At 38.3% G+C, this 25,029-nt stretch overlaps 2 protein-coding genes across 2 annotated transcripts; both read left to right on the forward strand.

Moving 5' to 3' along the window:
• Positions 1-5,239: 5,239 nt before the first annotated feature.
• On the forward strand, positions 5,240-19,576 carry ca14 (carbonic anhydrase XIV). Its single transcript, XM_053326974.1, has 13 exons — positions 5,240-5,315; positions 5,612-5,635; positions 9,314-9,493; positions 9,765-9,910; positions 11,515-11,610; positions 11,703-11,769; positions 12,147-12,304; positions 13,139-13,265; positions 14,073-14,096; positions 15,590-15,674; positions 15,860-15,901; positions 17,285-17,338; positions 19,465-19,576. The coding sequence occupies exons 1-13, from the start codon at positions 5,246-5,248 to the stop codon at positions 19,574-19,576; spliced, it is 1,185 nt and encodes a 394-aa protein (XP_053182949.1). The 5' UTR covers positions 5,240-5,245.
• A 3,772-nt stretch (positions 19,577-23,348) lies between these two features.
• LOC128366402 (angiogenin) lies at positions 23,349-24,634 on the forward strand. The gene is made up of 2 exons (XM_053327100.1): positions 23,349-23,439; positions 23,694-24,634. The coding sequence occupies exon 2, from the start codon at positions 23,706-23,708 to the stop codon at positions 24,288-24,290; it is 585 nt and encodes a 194-aa protein (XP_053183075.1). The 5' UTR covers positions 23,349-23,439; positions 23,694-23,705; the 3' UTR covers positions 24,291-24,634.
• Positions 24,635-25,029: the final 395 nt, after the last annotated feature.

Consider the following 25,029-nt stretch of genomic DNA (forward strand, 5'->3'; position numbering starts at 1 on the left):
ATCAGAAGACTGACTCGACTTCTAAATTTACTTCTAAATTGTTTGTGATGTACACGTGATTGTCTTGAGATTAGCATAGGGGGGACGGGGCTGGGGGTGGTCCAATGTATAGGCTATGTCTAATCAGGGCAATATAAACTTTAACTGGTGACGTCATTAGATGACAGTTTGGAGTTGACTATGAAAGAGTGACTAGACTCACGTGCATTCAAATTAGTTTTATTTCGATGTAGCTGTAAATCACCACCTCACATCCCCACTGTCTGGTTCGCCGCCTACAAAAGCACTTCCTGGACTGTGATGAGTGTTTAAATGTTATAAACAGGAACGACACAATGTTACATTTGTTTTAAGGTGGATTTTCCGTTTAAGGAGTAAACCCAAACTCTGTCACGTGGAGAGGGCTCCCTCTAGTGTTAAAAACCGAAAATGTCGTTCAGTTCACTTCTTTGTACAGTGTGTTTAGTTTATGTAAAGTTTAATTGAGGCTTACTGTAACTGTGAAACATAAAACACACTTTAAACACGATTTGCCAGTGTTTGTTTAAGCTAAGAAAAAGACAGACTGTATATAAAATATTTTTCCTGCACAGAAAGTTTACATAACTCCGACAGAAACAAATGTTCTCAGATAAATGTTGAATGCTGACAGTTACACATTGAAATCCTCAGTTATCTGGAAAGTGGAGTGGCCATTGTTGGAAATGCATAAAATTCAAGATGACAATAACAATAGACCACATGAACCCCCCCCCCCCCCCCCCCCCACACACACACACACACACACACAAAAAACACAAAAAAATGAATAAAATACCACTCACAGTAAATATTAGGTTCTGTTTGCACTGTTAAAGGCTTCAAATCCATCAGTGTGGTCTAGTCTAGCCAGAACAGTGGTTGAGACATAAAGTGAGAAAATAACACAAGAACTAGACAATACCCAACAACACCCTAAAATAAAAACAAACACACAAACAAAAACAAATCAGTTAGTGTAAAAATCATCATACTAATAACAAAAAATATCCTACTACTATAATTGGAGAGCAAGATGTTGCGTCTGTCTGTCCACTTTTCTCCAACCACTCCATCCTGTCCAAGGTTCAGGGAGCCAACCGTTGCATATGGCATTTTTTGCGCATTTCATTTTCATGTCAACTTCAATTTCTATTTCAATGTTAAATAAATAGTCTGCAGTTATACTTTATATTTCTTATTGTTGATCTTCATTTTTTACGAGGGACTGCATTCATGTTGGTTACCACTAAACAGTCAAGCTGCAAAGTCAACAATCACTATATTTATATAGAGTATCAACAATCAACACATTTCCTTTTCAACTGTCTATTACATTAGGGTGGGACGTGAGGTCTCCACTGAGGTTAAGGTGAAGTTTAGGTTTATAAACAACGTCTTCAGCAGAGAGCCAGCAACACAGATCACCTTTTCTGACGGTCACAGATTTTGCTGTAACACCGGTTAAAATAAGGGGAAATATATTTTTTCAGGCAATACTTGCATAAAATATTACATTTTCCTGAGGTAATGAGTATTCACCTTTTCCTCTATCATTACCCATCCATACCAAAATATAGAAAATATTACTTAGATTTTTGTTTTTAACATGTAACTAGACCATGTAACTAGATCATACTTCACAATGTGATTACACATATTGCATGTAAAGCCTAACCTTTTCAGGCATTGTGTCCACTATATTACAATTTAGTCTGTGTGTCATAGCCTATAAACAACATTTCAGAAATCCCATTATCAATATATATTGACTTTATTAACCAGTGGTGTGTCATCATGCATTATCTCATTTAAAAAAAACTGTCTTGACTTTTCAGCAGTGTGCTGTGAGGACAATTGCCACAGAATGAAAGAGCAGAGGTCATTGGAGCTGCCTGAGGCTACAGGTACTCATACCTTCTGATTAACCCTTTCATGCCTATACATGCATATATTTCAATTAATGTACTAAAGATAAACACTGCTGCTTCACTTTCTTACCTACCTGCAATCATTACCATGCTAATAAAATACTTACCTATCTTACTAATTCATCCCACAGCAACAACATTAACAGTTCTCATTTACATACACCATCTCATTCACACATGTGTCCTTGGTCATGTGGATCTAATTTCAAACAACTATCTGACGCAACTACACTCATGGATTATAATTTACTCAACAGCATAAAAAACACATTTGAAATATTTACTTTTCAGCTAAGTGCTGTGAAAATGATCGCCAGTGAAAGAGACCGAAGAAGTCATTGGAGCCACCTCAGGTTACAGATACTCATACATTCTGCTTTACATACACAATCTTATTCACAAATGGCCTAACTAAGCTTGGTTGTGTGGATCTCATTTCAAACTACTAACTCATGAATGATCATTTAGTCCACTGCATAAAAGCCACATTTGAAATATTTACTTTTCAGCTGAGCGACGTGAGGACAGTCGACAGCAAATGAGACTGAAGAGATCATTGGAGACGCCTGCAGCTACAGGTACTCATACTTTCCAATTAACCTAAGACATTTGCCCGTAACCAACATTCTGACTTTTAAGGTCAACAACGAATGGCAGCTCAGCAGTGGAAAACAACAGACAAAACCAGAAAGAGAAATCAAAACTTCAGAAGAGCATGGACAGCTCCACACCAAGTCACACATGCACTTCCATTTGATACACATCACATGGATTTAGTCTGCATTTCCTGCACTGCTGTTATATATCCTTGGGAGACATATCATTGCATGTATTATATAAATTCTATATAAAGATGTACATATCTTCTGTCAACAATCCCCAAACCTTTGTATGGCAAGTTCTCCTTTTGCTTTCTTTTTTACTCTTTACCGTATATGTAGTCACATACATTTCTATGCTTCACTTTATCTCTGTGCCTCATGAGTGTGTGTGTGTGTGTGAGGAGGGGGGGCGGGGGTGTTGCCAGGGCTCAAGTGTGTTTGGGACCTTCATATACAAATATACATTGTTCTCACAGCTTTAATCTATGAGCATGTGTCTTTTGGCAAGTAAACATGCTGCAGCCCCCAATGGGTGCATTGTTCTAGTTATAATAATGCCAGCCAATTACCAGGGTCGTTTGTTCGGAGAACGTGTGTGTGTGTGTGTGTGTGTGTGCTCGTGTGTGTTCGACTACTGCAGGCCACAATTTCCTCTCCCCCTCCCGTTTGTCTCCCTCAGACGGGCATTTAAAGAGTTCAAATCTGAAAATACAGGAATTGTGGCGATGAGAAAGGGGAACACAAGGGGAGTAAATAATAAAAGTAGAGAGAAAGAAAAACAAAACAAAAAAAAAATTGAAAAATCAAACTAAACACTGATCAGTGGGATCAGAGGGGCTGTTGGGGTCAGGTGGATAGAGCCTGATGGTCACAGTGGGGCTGCACCCTGGCCTTAGGATGGGTGCTTGTCTTTTTGCAGATCATATCCCTTTAAGAGCCGGCTCCCAAAGCCACCCATGTGAGCTTTCCAGCTCTGTCAGGACACAGCGGTAAGCGTTTTGTCTCTCAGCTGGATGTCCTGGCCCTTGCCCCCTCCCTGGTGAACCCCTGCCCACCACCCCCTGAGGCTACTGTAGCATGCAATCTTCTTTAATCTGACCTTTGCTGTTCAGATATGAGAAGCACCTGATTCAGCTGCAAGTTGCTGGAACATGCACAGAGAGTCTCATACAGTATGTTGTAAAATGCACCTCATAGCAGCATTTACAGTATAATACACCTAATTTAACGTAATTATTCAGTATTTGATTCCAGCAGGTTAATGTAAGATTATACTGTTATGCACTATGTATTACATATTGTACTTAATTGGCCTATGTTTCTCATATAACATCATTTTCATGTAAAAGAATACAGGATATTATACTATCATAAACAAAATAAAGCAAGCATGATCCTTGCATGAAAGTTTGCACAATCATGTAGACAACTTACAGAGTATGTTGCAAACATCTTAACATTTTTATAAATTGTAAATCATACAACATATATATATTAAATAATTGCTTTTTTATGGGCCCTGAACATAAAGATAGGGTTTGTAAATGGAGAAACCAGCCTAGATATGTTACAGTTATATCCTCAGCTCAGTCTGAAGCACACAATTAGTGATGAGATCATTACTAAATATAATGGAAAATAAAGTAAATAAAAAATAAAATTCTGCTACATAAAATGTTGCATATTTTGATGAATTGGAGATGTTTCTCTACCCTTTGGTTCTCTCTTGTGAAATAATACACAGTTTCAACTCTTCTTGCCCCTGAAAATAATTAAAATCAGACAATCTGCAAAGGTAAAATCACTCTTCAACTGAACTGCTCACAAATAATTGAAATGAAACCTGTGACAAAGGGTCCAAAGATGATATTACATTGTCTTTAGGTGTAAATGGAAAAGAAAGGTTGGTTTGAAAGCGCTGTGCAAACTTGTATGATTCTTCTTTATCTCTTCACTCTTGTCTGTTTTTCCAAGTTCATTGTCAAACTGAAGCAGTCTCCGCTCACCCAGCAGACAAATTATGAGGCATTTTAAGCCTGTTTAGCAAATCAGACCCTTAGTATAGACACATTTTAATTTCTCCCTCTATTATCTGAACATCTATGCTTCCTCTTTTCATGTCTTTCACATTTTTATTCACTTTCTCTGTATTTTGCGCTCAGTTGTTTCTGTGCACTAACCTCATTCCCCCTCTCTCACCCTCTGTTGTATCACCCTCCTTTTCCAGCAACTAACACTGAATTAATTCTCACTCAGTGGTTCCTTTTTGCAGTCTTGACTAATTTCTCTCTCTCTCTCTCTCTCTCTCTCTCTCTCTCTCTCTCTCTCTCTCTCTCTCTCTCTCTCTCTCTCTCTCTCTCTCTCTCTCTCTCTCTCTCTCTCTCTCTCTCTCTCTCTCTCTCTCTCTCTCTCTCTCTCTCTCTCCTCTCTCTCTCTCTCTCTCTCTCTCTCTCTCTCTCTCCTCTTTTCTTTCATACTTTCTTTTTCTCCATCTGCCTTGAACGTGGAGCCTGCATGTTAACATCCACACTTTGGGTGTTAAACAGAGCTGTGGCAGGTGGGATCACTGGACCCAGTCAGTCTCCCCCCGTCCCTCTCTCTCTCTCTCTCCATTGCTCTCTCTCGCTCTCATACTTGCTCCTCATCTCTCCGTCCGCTTTTATTCATTTCTGTGTATGGACAAGGAGGACTAACATGGACTCTTTGGATCTTTTTATCTTTTTAATGCTGCTGTGTTTCCAATGGACATCTGTCCCTGCTGCTGGTAAGGTCTTAATTAACATAACAATCAAACAATTCTTTTTGCCTTGATTAGTGTTGCAGATTTTGTAAGGTGCATTAGTGGAACAGTAGTACAATCCAGAAATAACAATCGGATTTGAGTAGTATTTGAGGAATGCAGTCTTAGTGTAGTTGAACATAACTAATTATTTGTTCAGAATCTGCAGTGGTTTCAGATTAGAAAGTTAAATGAGATACAGCAGACACTTTTTTGTTGAAAATGTAATTCAGAATCACTGTGAAGACTTAAATGGAATTTTCTATACTACTGTTTTTCAGAGGAAATTACCTGGACCTACACCGGTAAGTTCAAGTTCAAGTTTATTTGTAGAGCAGACAAAAGCAATTCAAAGACCCGAAGCTTGAGTGTAGAAAAAGGCATTCTACATACAGGCGGCAACTGGAAGCCTGTCAGATATACAATATAATCTGGGGCCAATCTATTGTGAGTGATCAATTTGATTTTTTTGGTCCTTGTCAAGAAATCTTTCAAAAAAAGTGCTAATCTAGTCTGCAGATGACAAATGTGCGCACAAGTTTTCCTGAAAATAAGTGTAACTGTCTGAATCTTTTTTTTATGCTTTTACCCATTTTCAATGCACATGTTAAACCTGTATCTCTAAATCAGGACTGTCATAAAAGCTTTTCTAACTTGGACCACTCTTTCTCCCTCTGTTTCCCTCTGTTTCTCTCTCTGTCTGTATTAGTTACAGTTCAACAAGCTGGCATGAGCGCAGCAGTCACACAGAGATGATGAAGGGGTGGATGGAGATAGAGAGGAGGAGTGCAAGAAAAAGACTGACAGAAGGGGCTAGCGGAGAGAGGCAGGTGCATAGGGATGAGGCGAGCAAGAGAGGAGAGACGCTGTTGGTCAGAGAATGAGAGAGAGAGAGAGAGAGAGTGAGAGAGAGAGAGAGAGAGAGAGAGAGGGAGAGGGAGATGGGACGGGATGAAGCAAAAGCATACCAAATCATGCCCTGTATTGTTGCAGCGCACAATAACCTATGTGTTTATTGTGTGGTGGACCCACACTGGCTGCCTATGCTGTGGACAATGACATTGTGGTAATGAATGGGGCACACACTCTCTTGCCACTCTCTGCATGTATTCAGGAGAGCAATGCACAGTACATACATACAGAATACATTGCAAGCTGTGGAGGCTGTGCCAGGGGCAAACTGGTATCTATAGAAAGTCCATTTAGGCATTATATCATAGATACAGAGGCAGTAGCACATGGTACTGAAAAAGTAGTTGCCAATATGTTAAGTGAGGTTAACATATTGCAAGTTTTGCAAAGATAGGTCAAGTCTTAGCAAATCCATACATTTATTGAGTGTGGGAAGCATAGCATTGTATGATGTGTCTGTTGCAGAGCTGTTAGTTGAAGTGAAAATTCAGTTTTAGAAACGCACTACATTTTATCACATGGAAGAACAGAGTTGCCCGGTTTCCTGTGAGGTGAGGTTAGGTGTGAAGTTAATCTCACATCACCCATCATTCTCCTTGTCATGTTTTCAGTGAGTCGGTCTGCATATATGTGTGTGTGTGTGTGTGCATCTGTGGCTTTGTTCCTGGCTGAACTTAGAAGAAGGGATAGCATGCTAGGAGAGGTAGAGTGGCGCATGGGGTCAGAATTTTCGGCCTCCGGTTGCCAAGGAGACCTCCATGGTGACCAATGGCAGGACCGCGGGACTCACTTTTGAAGTTGAGTCGTGGTGCAGGGCTCTGCTGTAGCAAGGGGTAGGGGGCAGAGAACAGATTAGAATTGCAAGGTGGGGGTTGTGGGCACTGAGAGAGGCGAGGTGGTATGTGTACATCATTAATGTAAAGCCCCCTCCTCACTTTGTGTGTATGAGGAGAGGTGACGGAGCGGTTGAGTGAGCCTACTGTATTCACTGTATGTGTGTGAAAGAAGCTGTTTACTGTGTGAGTTTATCACACCCAAATTAGGACCCAGGGTTTACAAATATGGAAGAAAACACTATGCATTGTGGGGTCAATTCTCTCTTAAATATTTCTACCTCTCTTCAGATAAAAATATTCTTGATCAAAAATTTCACGCAAACACATGGTTGGATAATTTTGTTTTTTTCTGTGTACAATGTGGCAGCGGTGTGTTTTCTAAAGCATTCCTCTCCTTGCAATTGAAATTCAGATTCTTTCACTCACATGTCACCCTCTTTCTCTTTCAGACTCTTTATTCTAACTTTCTTTTATTATGCAATTGGGCTGACCAGTCTCCTTTTTTTAACAAGAGGACCCTAGTCTCAATCACTTTCCCCACTTTCACCTACTTTTCAATATTTCTCTGTCCAGTTTTTAATTGAGTTCCTCTGAATCAATCAAATCAAAATCAAAGAAAGGTAATTTCCAAAAGTATATAACAAGCATAGTACCAGGCGTATTTAGGAGATCCTTCTCTATATGCAGCACATATTTACAATAATGCAGCTGTAAACATCCTTGCACAAAAAAATAATTATTTGGAACGATTTTTTATGTAAATATAAATTCTTCTCAATTTTTAGAAAATGTTATATTTGATATTATTATTAAGTATTTGAGGAGCAGATAGTACTGTTAATTATATAATAAACAACATAAACATAGAAATATTTCTAGATTTTTGCCGGCCATGAAAAAATGTCTTGATATTACATTTAGATTTACAATGTGTTAAAATCTGTTGATGGGATACAATAATCCCATCTGTTTGGAGTGCAGCTGCATTGATCGAAACAAGACAAGTGTTTAATATGTATATAATTATGAAACCATCCCACTGACATGAAGAAAGAGACATTTCATATCAGTAAAATATAAAATATATTTTAATTGTATCATATTTTATATATAACATTATATATTATATCATCTCATCTCAATGTCAGGCTTTTTATGTAAAAAAACTCACTGCAACATCAAATACTTTTTTCAGTTTCAAGAAACAAATTATTTTTGTGGCATTAATTTATTGTGACCTAATTTTGCAGCAATTTAATTTGCTGTCAGTATTGAATCTTTCAGCTCTGTACTTCATGAGGCTTTTCTGTTATTGTAATTTAACTACAATAATACTAAAAGATAATGGAATCTCTATTTAGTGAAAAATGTGGTTTAATCTGTGTTTGTTTGATAGCAAAAACAGTGCTGTTAATCCCGTTTAAACCTAATGGTGAAAACGGTAAATGGTAAAAATACTTACATTTAAGAAAAACTTGAATTGAATATTTATGTTCACAATTTATGTTCACAATTCTTCAAGCCAGTTGAAAAACAATCAAGTGGAAATATGAACACTGAAAGAGATTTTCCTTGCTGTAATAATTCCTCCTGTTCATACGGACTATTAAGAGATCTCTATTAAGAGATCTTAATGTGCTTTCAATGTAAGTGATGAGGGCCAAAATCCACAGTGTGTCCACACAGTCATTCTGTGCAACAATGCATTTAAAGGTTGATGTGAAGCTTTCAACAGTTTGAGTTAGTCATATCAAGATGATATCTGCCACATTTAAGTAATAAAAAGAGTAATGTCGGCACTAAAAAGAGTAACATTGAAAAATATATATTGATCTGTCTCGTTTGGATCACTGAAGCTTCATACAGTATTAGCTTTAGATAAACTTTTTAATACATTTTTGTACAGAACTTGTAGATTTTGTTCCCCATCACTTACATTATAGGTGCATTGTGAAGCGATTTTCTAATGGTCAGTATGAACTGGAGGAATAATTATAGCAACAAAAAACATGTTTGAATGATTATTTGGTCTACCGATTGTTGTTTTAAGACAGTTTTGAAAAATTGTGAACGCGTCCTTTAAATTCTCATCCACGAGCCAGTGAAAACAGAACATCAAGGAACAAGTGTCCCCCTTAATTAGAGACTGATCAAAGGAGGCTTTTGACTGGATCTGGGAGCCACTGTGCTCTGTGACTGGGTGACATCACTGTATCTGTTTTTCCTCTGCTAAAGGCCTGGTGGGTCAGTCCGAGTGGTCGCAGTATTTCCCTGACTGCGGTGGTACTTCCCAGTCCCCAGTTGACGTGGTAACCACCCAGACTAAATATGACCCCAGTTTGATCCCTGTGACCCCACTGGGCTATGATCAACATGGAAACAAGCCCTTCTCACTGTACAATAATGGACACACAGGTAACTATGACAGCCAGCTGATTTTTAGCACCACATATGACCCTCTTTTAGGTATCCTAGCAGGTTTATGGTTTGTCTGTTCATACTGAAGCACCCTAAACGTAACCTGGCAGCAAATTCATGGAAACCTTTTATTGGCAGTTCTTAAAACAAGTGTTGAGTTGTGCTTTCTCATCATATATCCACTTATTATTAATTGGTCAGTTATCTTTTTCATGTCAGGTTAATTTAGAGAAAACAAATGTTTTTGTTTCATTCTTCTCTCCATCAGCGGTGATTGAGCTGCCAGACTGGATGGGAGTAGGTGGGCTGCCCTGGCTGTTTACAGCTGTACAAATGCACCTTCACTGGGGCAGCGGCGGCCCAAGCCACGGGGGCAGTGAACACACCATCAACGGACAGAGTGCCGATGCAGAGGTATGTTCAAACTAAGCCAGATGTAGAAATCACTCTCACATCTGAGCTGAGTCATGACATAGACGAAAGGGTGATATGAGAATATTTTGCAGTCGTTAGGACCAAGATCGATATTCAATATATTATTTACATTGAAGGATAAAAAGTGTTAAAAGAAAAATTGAAAATGTTGCCAAAAAATCTGTTAAAAATGAATTAACATTTATAATTTCCTTGATACATGATGATCATATAGTTTAGATTCCCACTAATCCCTGAACAAAACAGAGAAACTAAAAGGGCATCAGGATGCCAGTCTTCTATTAACATGACAAACTTTCCAATTTTCTGAGATACATGAGACGTAATTGAGCCTTTGTAATAACTACAGTAACAAGGAATTGAATTTTAGCTGTGAAGAAATACTTGAACACTGTTTAGGGCACACTAGTTACAATGAAGAGAAAAATGTGTTTCTAGGAAGCTTTCTAGTAACCCTTGATCTAAACTTGAATATGGATACGTACATTTCTCAACTTTTTTCACATTATTGTGAACACAATAACTCAATAATAACAGAATAAAGATATATTCATTATACATTCAAATATAGTATATTATAATATATTGATGCACAAGTGAAAATAGTCCCAGACAAATGCACTATTTTGTGTGCCAAGCTTGAAAAATAAATACATAAAAAAAAAAAAAAATGATGATGATGATAATAATAATAATAATAATAATAATAATAATTATGATTATTATTATTATATTGAGAGATGAACTAATGCATTGTTGGTTTTGGACTCTAAGTTCATATGGGTCTCAACTTACTCTTACTACTATTTACTCTTTACTGATCTTCCCCTCTGTCACTATACCTCTCCTTTCACCTCGTACTCTCCTTCTCTCACAATATGTTGTAGCATCTTGCTGTGGAAAAAGGATGGATAACTAACATTCTTTAGAATAGACTGAAGGGGGGCGCAAAGACTTTGGGAGGCTGTTGTTAATAGGAAATAAAACAACAATTAAAAAAACACTAAAACTCTAAAATCCTAAAAAATAAGCAACTGAATAACCTTTGGAGGGAGTGAGGGACAGTATGGGGAAAGAGAGGAGAAAGAACAGAGTAAGGAGAGAAGGTGAGTTGTGGCAGCACCTCAGTTCCTGTCCATCTGTCACCGGTCAGGTATGCCAACATTACAGTTTCTCTGGAGGGCGGGGCAGGTGGAGGGTTGAAGTGGGGGGGAATTCAAGTAGATCAAAGAGACTGAGGTCATGCAGAGTTGAAGAAATGATGAGCAAAAAAATACAAACAAAAAAACAGGAGAAATATTAGTTTAAAAAAAAGGGACCTGACATGCATGAGTGGTCTTATTACATAATGAGACAATTAAGCTTGCTCTCATTCACATCCGTCTTCCCTCCTCACTGTTTATTTTTCCTCGGACATTCTCTCAGAAGGTTAACTGAGTTAGCAGACGGCCTCCTCCTCTTCAATGTCTCTCCCTTTTACTCTCTTATTTTAACTCTTGGCTGGCTGTCAGGAGTATAACTCAATTATCAAGTTATCGATGTAAATGGTCAAAACTATCCGTGCTCTTCCTCTCTCTCTCCAGCTACATGTGGTGCACTACAACTCTGAACTCTACCCCAACATGTCCGCAGCAATGACACAGAGGAATGGCCTGGCTGTTTTAGGGATTCTCATTGTGGTAATAAAGCAATACTGTTATACAGAAGCAGTACACAAAATTAAAATAGTGTTCCTTGGATTTTGATTCAAGGTCAACTTTTGTCTTTCCAGACCGGTGAGGAGACCAATCCAGCGTTTAATAACATCATCCGCTACATGAGCCGTATCAGACATGCAGGTGAGTCTGTGAGAAAAACACGTGGTTGTTTGGCCCATTTAATTCATAATTGAGTTGTTTCTATGAAAGTTTAATGTATACAGCTTTTCTTTCACCACTTACTAATTTGCAGTTTCTATCACCAGCTTTTGATTAATTGAATTCAATATACATTTATCTTCTCACCAGTCACTGTTTATCAAATATTTTTTTCTGGAGCAAAACATAAAAAGCAGTAAACTGGACTTTAAGATACCAATGGAACAGTGATGGAGAGATTTTCTACAGTGTGCTGCTACAACCATTTTAAGTTTAGATTTGGATGATATTCAGCATCAATAGTTATGATTTCAAGATCATATTTATGCTTTTTTTCCATGCCTTTCATCCATGGGCAGACCAGAAAGTGTCCATCCCTGCCTTTGATATCCAGTCCCTACTACCCAAGGATCTGGGACGCTACTATCGCTACAATGGCTCCCTAACAACGCCACCCTGCTACCAGAGTGTGATCTGGACACTGTTCCATGAGAGGGTTCAAATCTCCAAGGAACAGGTGAAGCTGAAACACTACATCACAGATCCTACACCCCTCAACTCTACTTAAGAATGGGGAATTTACTTCATTCAGAAGTTAGAAATGTCAAAATAATATGAATGTTGTGTCAGTAAAAGATAAAGCTTCAGTTTAAAGATGCTTTACCTGGTATTTGCAAGAACTGGTGAAATGCATATTTTTGCTCTCTACACAAACACCTGATTTTCATGCAGCCATTCATAAAATATTTCAGCTAACAATTTGTAATTATCATCTTCCAAACCACCAAAACAACATTTTGCCAAGCATGCTCTAAATGTAATAGTTACACATGTCTAGTGGAAGAAAGAGTTATTGTTTTGTTGCTACAACCTTGAAGCTTTCACCTTATTAAACTTATTAGAGTTCAGGGGCTTTAAAGTCAATTATTACCGAACTGCAGCAGAGCTTGAAATACATTAATGTGCAAAGCTGTCCATCAATGTTGGACTGGCAGTGGTAGATTTCATCTTACAGAAATTCCTGTTACAGTCGTTTAATCCTTACCTACAATACATTATTTCAGCCCTTCATTAGATGCTTGTAAGAAATGTCTAATTCTTTCACATTAGTGTCAAGTCAATTTTATTCCAATAGCCCAATATCACATTGCAAATTACAATCTGTACAGCATATGACCCCTCTGTCCTCGAATGCAGAGTCGGCTTACATTAAAGTAATTTCATGATGACTGACATAATAAGTGAAAGCTGGTTAACGTGACTTGTAGGCATGTGGTCATCAAATCAATTTACTTTCTGTTTTACTCACTTACTCACTTGCATCCATCTGTGCTTCATCTCTCCAATCCAGCTACTGAAGATGGAGACGGTACTTTACTCCACTAAAGCTGAAGGGACGGACAGAATGCTTCTGCAGGACAACTACCGTGCAACTCAATCTCTCAACCACAGGGTTATCTTTGCGTCCTTCAGTGCAGGTAGGACAGACATAGTATTTAGGAAGAGATATTCCCCACCATAAAAGATTGACATGCATTCCTTTTACGATTTTTCATGTATTAACTGATTTGTGTAAAATATAATTGATATATCTTTATAGTCTTGAGTTAACCTGTAAGATTGAGCAAATCTGGGAAGTGCATAATGTCACCCTAACAGCATTTCTGCATTGGTAGATTGTAATGCCAGCAAAAAGCTTGTAATGCAAACCACAATAACAAGCCAGTGGGCGGCCGTGCAGACCAAAGCTGGCAATTAGTACAAACCATGCAGGGAGTGAAAAGTGGAATGTGGAGAGAAATGTGGGAATATTAAGGATTACCAGTGACTCTGTCTGTGGGAAAGAGCCTTACAGGGCGAGGGAGAAAGACAGAGGTAGAGGGGAAAGGGTAGACAAGCACGGGGAGCAGTGTTTGTTTGCGAGCTGATTAGAGAAAAGGATTTGCAAAAGCTAAACACTGACTCCATTGTTATCACGCGAGTCTAACCCGAGAAAAAGGGAGAGGAAAAAGAGACACACAGAAGTGAAAGAGGGAGACAGAGTGGTAGACAAAGACAAAGGAGAAAGAATTTGTGTAAAGTTCTCATTGTAGTGAGTGACTGAACTGGAAGGCCTGTTATATCAGCATTGTTGTCAAAGGCAGCAAGACTGACTAGACAACATTTTCAAACAGCTGAACAGCAGATTCTGATGAGATAAACACATGAATCATTGTCTTATAATATGTGTGTTTGTGTGTGTGTGATTTTTCTAACGATTCATTCAATAATTTGTTCTGTTGTAGAATCAGGGAAGGAGCTCAGTTCTGGTAAGTCCTACATCATTTTACATGCATGTTCAAGATTCAAGAGATTCATTTGTCACATGTATAACAGCAGTGAAATGAAAATGCAATACTCTGACAACTGTGCAAATAGCAAAGCCATATAGCATTATAAAAGTATATAAAGCTATATGCACAGGACAATAATGGAATGTCACAAATAAGGTAAAAATAAAATAACTAAGAAATATAGCACGTTATAAATATTTTGCAGTGTGTAGGTGTCAGTGGGCAAATAGCAAATGCAAGTGTTGAGGTATCAAAGGTGCTGAGCTGCAGAAAGATGCACCGTGCAAAATAGATGCAGGATATGCGTTGCTGTTCTGGTGATGCATTTGGCCGTGCACTGGACCGTGCTGTGAAGGGCTTTCCTCTCCTGAGACCTCTACCGGGTAGTGAAGACTCCAGAGAGCAGAGATGCTACTGTGGCAGTGTAGAAGGATCTCTGTAGCGCTGTGGAAATCTTCAATTGCATCAGCTTTAAAAAAAAATCTGAGCTCCAGGGTATGTTTAGCTAGTCACTTTCCCCACCAGGGTCTTGTTGATCCAGAGTGGTGTGTTTTCAACGCCCCCCCCCGCCCAAAGTCTGTCTGATGTGTCGCTTGAAGCACTTCAGCACCACAGAGGTCAGTGCAACAGGGCAGTAGTCACTCAAACAGGCTGGGTTGGTCTTCATGGGTACAGGGTAGGGTGTGCAATATGACGATATTAGATGGTGAACGATTACAATGTGTCGACGATCTGACAAAGCAGAGAGATCGTAGAATCGTCTATGGGCCACATTCTATATGTTGCATTTCTATGCTGACGCACAGATGCATCAGAAGTTTCACGGCCACACTGCAGCCAGAGGCAACAGCAAGCATTAAACCAAAAATAAATAAAAACAATGTCTGAACTATAATATGTTCTAAAGCTGCTGGATTCCTAATGATCAGGTTATAGACATTGTTAGAAAGAGAGAGGGCGGAACCTTTAATTGGCAAAATTGTACAGACTATTTAATTTAAAATCTGTTCAGAAAGGTTCTTTGGCCTAAATTGTCTGTTTTCTTTTTTCTTTTAGGGCTATGTTTTACATAGGGAAATGCAAATTAGTCTCAAAAATCAATGTAAAAAAGAATTGTGATAAAATCGTGATTGTGATTTTATTATTAAAAAATCTTGATATGATATTTTTGCCATATCGCCCACCCCTAGTACAGGGATAACACTGGATGTTTTGAAGCATGTAGAGACGGAACAAAAGTGGCAGGGACATGTTAAAAATATAGAGGTGACACCAGGACTAGCTGGTCAGCACAAGATTTTAGCACCCACCCAGGGATGCCATCTGGGCTGGTTGCCTTCCCGCTGTCCACTCGTCTCATAACTCTCCTCACAACTGTTTTTTTTCTAAATAGATAAAGTCATTATTTGGTGGCGTAACAGATAAATTATTACTTTATATAATTTAACAAGTCTTTTTTTCCCCCTTAGGTGAAGTCACTGCCATAGTGATAGGAGTGATGTGTGGCTGTGTAGGTCTGGCAGTAATTATCCGCTTCATCGTGAAGACAATACGGTAAGAAGCTTTAGTGTGTTTCTCAGTCATTTTAGTGGCCTGTTTGTCACTCTGCCTCTACTCTGATAATGGCTGCAGCAGACTGGCCACCAGTCTGTTGGCTGTTCTGGTTTAACTGGGCAATCTGCAGAAACTGTCATTGTCAAAGAATCTCGTCTCATTCTCTATCTTCTATCTCTTGGCAGATTTTTTACACTCCTCCGCCATGAATCAGTCGTGGTAAACAGGTGGCATATCTGATCTCATCACTGACAAGAACACACAACTTGCACTGACAGTGTTGTTGACTTCCTCTTGTGCTTGACAGATATTCTTCAGTGCTGATCTTGGATCAATGCCGTGATAAACTAAATGGTGGAAGAAACATGGGAATACAGCACAATTAAAGAAAATAGAGCCCAACTGATACATCAGTACAGATAATGTTGTCAGCTGACTTTGGATTTCCACAGATATTCTGGTATCTGCTTATTTGTCAACCAATAAGCAAAGATATGTTTGAGCTCACTTAGGAAGTTTGTCCATCAGAGAGCGCTGACCTTTTACTTTTGGTGTAAAAAAAATCTGCTTCAGTCCATATCTTGATCTAAACTTGGTTACGATTCATTAATAAGTTCAAAGTTCAAAGTAGACTTTATAGTGATTCACTACTATACACGTGAGATGTGCACAGTAGAATGAAATTGTGTTTACTCTTAGCTTAATGTACAAACATAGATAGATACAGATAAAATAGCAAACAAAAACATGTCAAACCAAATGTAAACCTGTGTTGAAGCTGCTAGAGCAGTATAAAAAATGGACGAGTCCTGATGCAATACACCTGAGCCATTAGGCCATGTGACCACAACATGAGCTGCTGTATTATGTGCTTATACTAAAAAATGGCTGATCTATTGATTGAACTATTGACCTCGGTTGGGCCCTAACAGAAATGTAAATATATAATCTTCTTTAGGATTTCACCATAAAGATCAGCACTGGGGATAATCTGATCCTCTGACCGCTGCTGCAATAACATGCTTTCCCAATATGATTGATTTTCTCTCATAATTACCACTCATTAATGAAAAGAAACAACAGGTTTTCTTTGTGTGTCCCTCCAGTTGGTTGAGAAAACTATAATCAAACCTACTCAAATGCTGATTTTACCTCTCCAAGCTTCGATCAGAGGTTCCCAAAGTTTCTGTGTTCATATCTGAGAGGCTTGTGTCTCAAGGACAACAAGAATTTGAGCATTTTAAGTGTCGGATATCTTGTTTAGATCTAAATTTTAAAAGGTGGAGATTTACCAGAGGGCACCATGAAAAATCATATCACAACAGTCATTCCTTTAATCTTCACTCTCAGTTAAATCTTCAAATGAGATAACATTTTTCTTGGGGTCCCCAGGATCTGTGTTGAACAGCCTTCAGCGGGACCCCAGACCTTACTTTGGGAACCACTGTCTTTCATAATGTCAATTCACTCTGTGCAATTACTTTAAAATGTCATCTGCAATCCATCCAATCCGAATGAAAGCGGATAAGAGATGACATTTTGTCTCTTTGAAATGTTTAATTTGTGATTGTCATTCAGTCCTGTGATTCTGTCTTTTGATCTTGTGACAGCTCTACCTCTAGCTGGGACGTCCTACCCAGTAACCGGCCTGCTCCCATGCCAAGGTTCAAAACACGTTCAAATTGATAACCTTTGACCTCGAACCCTTAACTTCAACTTCTCAGACTTAAATTGCTAAACACATTACTTTTCTTTAACCACCTATTCACAGTGACTTATCCTCTTAGGCTAGACCATAACACCTCTGGTAGAGTATTAGTGCTTAACCCTCGATTGAAAAACAGTTGCAGCGTGTTTAAGAAAAAACAAGGTGGGGTCTAAAATACTGCCATAAAATATAAATTAAGATTATTTTCTACTTCCTCTGAGTTTAATCTTTTAACACACATCAGTCCTGATCATCACAATTCCTTCATTTTCAGATTTTAACCTTTTAAATGCCCGTTTCAGGGAGAGAAACGGGAGGGGGAGAGGAAATTGTGACCTGCAGTAGTTGAACACACACACACACACACACACACACACACACACACACACACACACACACACACACACACACACACACACACACACACACACACACACACACACACACACACACACACACACACTTTTGGTTGCATATATTTGTTACATTTGCCTGCTGACCTGCCCCTATTGCCTAAAGGGGCAAACATTAGAAAATGGTGTGGTGGAGATTTGGTGGAAAATAATACATTTTCAAGCCAGGGCAAATTGTAAATTGTAAATTGTAGTTTTAATGGTTTCAATGGGGGAATTTTTTGTCGTGAAGGAGATTACTGTCTTCATCTTGATTACACAGTTTATCATAGACTTATTATAGGAAATGAGGTTGACCTTCCAAAATTGCTTAAAAAACTAACCTCTTGTCAAATTTATGTCATATGCCAAAACCAAATTATTGCAACACTGCAAGTTAAAAAGACAAAAATGTCCCTAGTGAGACATTTCACATGACCCGTGTTTACACTGACAGGGATGCTTTATGAAATTCCCATGGTGTTTTATTAGTTGTTATGAGTTTTATCAGCTGTATATAAGTGCTCCAAAAGAATATCCTCCCCCAGAGTCTCCCAACTTGGCACATAACAAGGTTTTTGAATAAATTTAACAAATGACAAACAACATGTTAATTAGTGAGCTTTGGAAGTGCTGGTGGGCTGCTGGTTGTAGCTTTATATTTAATGGTAAATAATGAGAATTATACCGATCCTCTTATAAAACTATGGCAATAAAGCAAATAAGTGTATTTTCCAGAATGTTGAGCAATTGCTTTAAAAAGTAACCTACAGAATAGAATAAAGCTGTTTTTGTCTTGTTTGTAAGCAAGAGAGAGAGAAAGAGAGAAGAAAAGGAGAAAGAGAGAGAGATTTTTGTGCTGAAAATATACAATACACAATTCAGGAGATACAGATAATACTTAAAACTGGGTAAAGCACAGCCACAAAGCATCAGTTACCATGACTGAATGAGCTGCAAACATTTATTCAATGTACTTTTAAAATGTGAAAAATATCAGAAAAACAACTTGAGGCCTCAAAGGAAATGTGGCTGCTGAAGATCAGATGCTCTACTTTAGAAATGCCTCTGGGTTCAGTGATGTTTTGGCAGCAGTCATTTTGAAACAGTAGGAAAAGCAAAGGTGTTACCAACAACCTTTACAATGGATCTGTTATATTCAAGTGTCCCAGGAAGTCATAACAGAGACACAGTGAACATGCATACACAATACCAAGACGCTAAGACTGAAATGAGCTAAATGACATTAATTAACTGATCTTTCCTATCAAATATCTTTGTGAAATAAGTCTTATTGAAAGCACACTGCAGATGTGGTGCAAGCACAAAGTGATCCAGTTGAGTGTTAACACGTAGTCTCTCTCCTATAGTAGCTTACTTTAACCTGACAGATTGTACTCATTTATCCACTTAACTCATTTTTGTTCTCTATATCATCGTGTTTTATTTTACTGTTACACATCTATAACTAATGTTTAAATGATCTTAAGCTGAGCTTTAAATTAACATAATTTATGGCTACATTGTATTTATTTTGAGTGTACTGGAGGTCAAACCCATGCGCATTCTTCCATGTTTTCTTTAATAAAGAGGGACCTCTGCTGGATAATATATAAAGCTACACTAACACTGAGAAGCATCTTTGCAACAGGTGACTCAGTAGGAATGACTTTTCCTTTTAATGTTGCAGGACAAAGGACCCGGAGAAAGCAACAGAGAAAAAACAAGACATGGCTCTCAACTCGACCTCTGAAGCAGAAAAGAAAGAAGAACCATCCCCATCTCCTCAAACTGAAAACTAGCTGACAGCACGCTCCACTTCAGGCCTGGTTCAGCAGCTCACAAACACTATCTTCTCCCCTCTCGTTAATGATGTTATCACTGATACATGTCTCCTAATGGGACAGAAAGCAACCATCTTTTCACTCATCAGTTACAAAAGGAAGCAAGAAAATCGAGGGACTTTATGAAAATGTATGAAACCGAGGGATGGAAGTAACCTGGACACAGGGCAAAATCATCTGCTGCTCTAACCACATGTTTTCCATCCAAATTCAGTGACGTTGGCAGTGTCAGTACCGGTACCAGCCATTTTTTCAGTTTGCACGTGAAGCACTTGGTGTATATATGTCAGTTTGCTGGCTCTGAGTTGTACGTTTGCTCTTGCAATGTCTGGGATGCATGAATGATTCATGTAAATACTTTGTACAATATATTATACTGTTTTTTTCATGTCATTTCATCTTGTTCATCCTGCCTTGAAGCACAAGCCCACTGCACTGTATCAAATGTAATAGACTTATGACTTTTGACTTTATTTGTGATTTCATATCCAATATATTATTATTTTCTGTTGCCCCAGGACCTGAGCATTGAAACAAAGTGGTCAATTTGGCATGAAAATACAGAGGAGGTGCTATCAGTTGAATTCAATTTCACTGGTCTAAAGGGATTCGAAGCACAGAAGTGTATATGAGTATTTGTATATGATGATCCTGTCCAAACACAAAGGATCTATACAGAAACCAACACATGATGTTATAAATGGAGGAGCTATATTTATGTACATGTGATTGATTTGTTGAAGTAGAAGACTCTTGGTGCCATATGTTTCTGTGCCATCTTTGTTTGAAATGTACATTTGAATATGGGCACCACATTAAAACACTTGAATGACATCCTCAGCTGCTTTAGATTTCTTTTTTATTTCTTTGTTACAATATCTGTATCACTGCTTCTGGACATTTTGGTGCCCTGAGTGAGACATTATTATTTTAAAGGTTGTGGTTGTTAATCCTGCAGTGAAACTGTGCGGTGAAGAGAAAAGATACTAGAGCAGAGTAAACCGTTGTATAGCCAAAGTTGATCATTTTAATTAGAAATTTCACTCCCTCTGATTTAACGGTGTGCATGAAGTAATTAAGTAAGCACATGTTTTATCTGCTTAAGTGTTTCATGCATAATTATACTGCCACATGCTAGATAATCAGTCAATTCTACAGGTAGCTTGTCATGTATGGATGCTTGTTTGTGCACATTTCTAGAAAAGTTTAAACATAAATCTTTAAAACATTATAAAAAATTGTGCTCATTTCTCTACAAACTAAATGACTGCTGTTAAGGATGTTTATTATATTTATATTATGTTATGTTCTAGTTCACATTGTAACTTTGGTGTTACTTTAGAATTTTTATTGTGTGTAGGTAATCAATGCATGTTCTGTGCCTCCAATTTACTGTCATTATCTTAAAAAGTAAGTTGGAATATATGTAACTGTGGAATGAGAAACTTTCCTACCTCAGATTGTACAACCAGTAGGCCATAAAGGCAGTGTTATTATTATGATGATCTAGACAAAGAGTATATTTTACCTTTACAGCTACAATATGCAATATATTTCAATGAATGAGGCATATGACTCTGAATGTTGAAAGGTAGTTATTCAACGATGTTATTAATATTGTTTACATCTGTCCTTGCTGTAACAGAGAATATGTAGCTTACCTTGAATTTGCTGTCTTTATTTCATGGCCACTGTAGACGACACACAACCTCATAACTGGCATTAAGTTGGTAAAAGGAAGGACTGCATCATCATCTGTCAAGTAGTAGCTTTACATACTGTTTTCTCTTATACTGTTAATCATGTTCGGGATATGTTATGGATCTGGTTATTATTATCTCTGCATAATTCTCTTTATCCAGGTTACTGATGGTCTGTGCATGAGTCTCTCTCACTTCTGTACCGAGGTGGAGGAATTATCAGTATGTCCTAACTGAATTTCATGTAGTATTTATTTTTATTTTTATTTTTCCATCTCTGTATAATTTACATTGCACATTTTGGACGTGTGCTGAAATGAATGAACCAGTTGAAGTGTTTTACAACTGAAGAGCTCAGCATTGTTTCCTATAATAATCATGTCCTCAAGTATGTTGTGTAATATCCATAGAGAAAGGATGTCAGCGTGGCAGGAATGACTGAACAGGATTTAAACAACAAGCACTCATTAAACTAAACATTCATCTCCATTACACATAAAAACACACTGGCTCTGCTGATAACATCATATTAATCATGGGCCATTGTTATATGTGAATACGTATATTCTGGATCAAGCCCACTGATAACATTGTACACATGATGCCGCCTCAGTGGCACCACCTTGAGGTCTACAGGCAGCATTACATTAATTTTTTAATTCCTGACCACCAACATTTTGTCCACGGAAATATTTTAAGTACAAAAGTTCAAAAGTAACACCTGTCACGCTTAGACGAGCCAGACAGACCAGCCATAGATAACTTGGGGAGTCCATAAGAGAAGGCTTCCGGTGTTAATCTTTTTGCATATACTGTATTGTGTGTTTGGCACTCTGTAACGGCGTTCAGTGTGTGTGTGTGTACAACTGCTCACCAGGCCCTAAATTAAAGTAAATACTTTCATTATGACAATAGAGACTGACCACAGTTATTTCATTATGTCGTGGTCTTGTCACAGTCTGGCTCTGTTATCCTTAGTTGTTGTTCTCCTCCCTTCCACCAGAGGCTCTCTGCTTTTTCTCCTCATGTTAAGACTGGGCTGAGTTGCAGTTGGCTGTTTTGAGATAAATCATTAAAGACTTTAAAGGCGTGATATCATTTTAGTTAGCTTTATTAATTATACTGTGTTCATTGTGTTTTTGGGTTTTTCATTTTCCTCCTGTGTCCAAAGCCTGTTTTCCTTCCACACCTGCCCTGCACTCAGCTTTGTTAGCCCTGCCCTTTTCCCAGCCTTATCTGTTTCTTCTTCAGTGATGTTTAAAGGCAGCTGGCCTCCATGTAGTTCCCTTCTTCTGAAGTCAGTCAGCTTCTTAACTGTCCCAATTATTAACCATCAGTCTTGTTTCCTGCAAGAGGTTGATGTTCTATCTTCTGTCCTATTTACTTACACTTCTTTCCAGTATGTTCTTAAATGATCTTCCTTGCATCCATAATCTTTGCATTTCCTCCATCATGTCCTCCCTCTCTGAAATGTATTTATTGCAGTTGCCTCTTTCCCATTCTTCTGTTTTTTCTCCTCATTCCCCTTACTTGAGTATCTATGCCCACCTCCCAACCTGCACCTCATCTCCTCACTAGTTCAGTTAGTATTTTAGTCCTGTTTTCAGTTCAGCCTTTGTTGGATCTTTGTTCTGCTTTGTGGTGTAACACATTATCACTCAACAGGTAATAAATATATCAATGAATAAACCTCATGTCATGTGAGATAATACTTAAGAAAATGTGTTTGAATAAACAATCTCACAGATAATAATATAATGAAACATTTAAAATAATTAGCTTAAAAACACCACTTGCTATTTGTTAAATTTAAATTTTAAAAGATGCAAAAAAGACATAAATGCGGTAGTGCTGAACGATCCAAAAATAGCTGACTGGATCTTGAACATCTATTTATAGCAGTAACTGGATCACTTCTCACCATGAGTGCTGCTCTAAAGCACAGTCCTGTAGACAGAGTAATGAGTCCCCAGCTGCTCTCACTTTTACGAAGCCACTCCCTCCTCAAGCTAACAGGAAGTGAAATGGTGGTCTGAAACTAAAGAGAAAAGAAAGACTTCACAGCTGGAGTGTTAGGTCTATTTGAATGCACAGAAACCTCCAGTGGTGACAGAAAAAAAGGTAGGGAAGTTATTTTAACCAGAAAGCAGCTGTTCTGAACAACCTCTCTTGGTTTCAGGTTTGCAGAATGAGACAGACGGACAGCTGTGATTTTGTCTCACTCTGCTCGGACACACACTGTTTACTTTACTGGGTGTTGTCAGGTAAAACAGGCAAATGTAAAAAGAAAAGATTTAAAGTGATCGTAAGTAAAAGGCTGTAAAATGTAGTTTGTGTTCATGCTGTTTGACTTTGTGCTATTTGTTTCTCTCCAGGACTGCTGGGTAATGGCTGGTCTCAGGGTTCTTCTCACTCTCATTGCCTTTCTCCTGCTGGGTCATCAGACAAATGCTAAGAATGAAGCTCCCTGCCAGCGCTCAAAATGGAATAATGGCTTTAACACCTTTCTGAAGCGCCACATCCGCTCTGGTACTCCTAACTCTGATGATCATAATCAATGGGAGAACTACATCAAGAACAACGGGGGTTGTGACAGACCCACACAGTCCTTCCTCAGTCCAGATGAACTGGAAAAGGTAAAGGCAGTCTGCACCAATGAAGGTGGGAAGGTGTACAAGGAGAACCTGTGCATCAGCAAGCAGCCCTTCAGTTTCTACACAGTGAGGAGTGAGCCGGGGACATGTGGGATCAGGAGCATCACACATGAAACTAAACATCTGATCTTGGCCTGTGAGGTGCTTCAAAACCAGTGTCTGCCTGTCCATTTTGAGGGAAACTCAAAAAGTTTGAAGCCAGATAACAACGCCAAAGGGTGCCAAGGCCAAGAAGCACAAGGCCATGCTCCCAGCTTAAAAATGACATGGCTCTGGTTGTTGTCTGTTCTTGTTCTTCTTCTTTTTTATGGCTATTAACCTTTTTAAAATTTGTGTAACTAGATGAGACATTGAAGGTTTTATCAGTGGACATTTTGCTTTTTGGGAGTCTTCCCTTATAGGAATTTCAACGAAGCCATTTCAGGATCTCTTTTTTTGTTGCTTTAAACAGTATTTTATCTGCACTGTTTCAACCACTTATTTTAGTCTTTAAATATTTTTTAAAAATATTTTTCTATTACCTAAAGTAATATGCTTGTGCCTGTGTATCTGTGGTTTTGCTTTTAATGGTTGTGCACTCATCTCTGAGAGAGTGCAGGGATTAGTGCATGGCATTTCATTTTGGACACTTTTGAACAATTTACATTAAAATCGAATGAATGAAAATGTGACTTAATTGCATTTAGTCCATTTATGGTATGATTTACTAAACAAAGGTCAGATATTTATACAGGGTTTGAATGAATCTGCAGTCATTTCCACATGACGTCATACAGATTATTGGGTAGTGCCTCAGATTACAGCCCATAACATACAGTGTATTTACTCCCAATTTACAGTGTGATTTTTGTACAGTGTGTACAACAGTGTAACAGTACAGACATACAATATATACTGTACATGTAGGTACAACGGAGCCAGATGTGCAGTTATGGAATAAGGGGGTAAACCACTGGGAAATTACAAATAATAATAATATAATAATAATAATATGGGTATTTTTTGTTACTATTGTGTACCTATGCTTTGGGGTATTTATGAGCCACTGAGCAACAGT

Source organism: Scomber japonicus, chromosome 10 (assembly GCF_027409825.1).
Source record: "Scomber japonicus isolate fScoJap1 chromosome 10, fScoJap1.pri, whole genome shotgun sequence".
Taxonomy (NCBI): domain Eukaryota; kingdom Metazoa; phylum Chordata; class Actinopteri; order Scombriformes; family Scombridae; genus Scomber; species Scomber japonicus.

Excerpts from the sequence above, each read along its gene's own strand:
- ca14 (XM_053326974.1), top strand. The coding sequence starts at position 5,246 with ATGGACTCTTTGGATCTTTTTATCTTTTTAATGCTGCTGTGTTTCCAA. Across the intron at positions 9,911-11,514 it reads GACAGAGTGCCGATGCAGAG|CTACATGTGGTGCACTACAA; the intron begins GTATGTTCAAAC and ends CTCTCTCTCCAG. Across the intron at positions 12,305-13,138 it reads TTCAAATCTCCAAGGAACAG|CTACTGAAGATGGAGACGGT; the intron begins GTGAAGCTGAAA and ends TCTCCAATCCAG.
- LOC128366402 (XM_053327100.1), top strand. The coding sequence starts at position 23,706 with ATGGCTGGTCTCAGGGTTCTTCTCACTCTCATTGCCTTTCTCCTGCTG.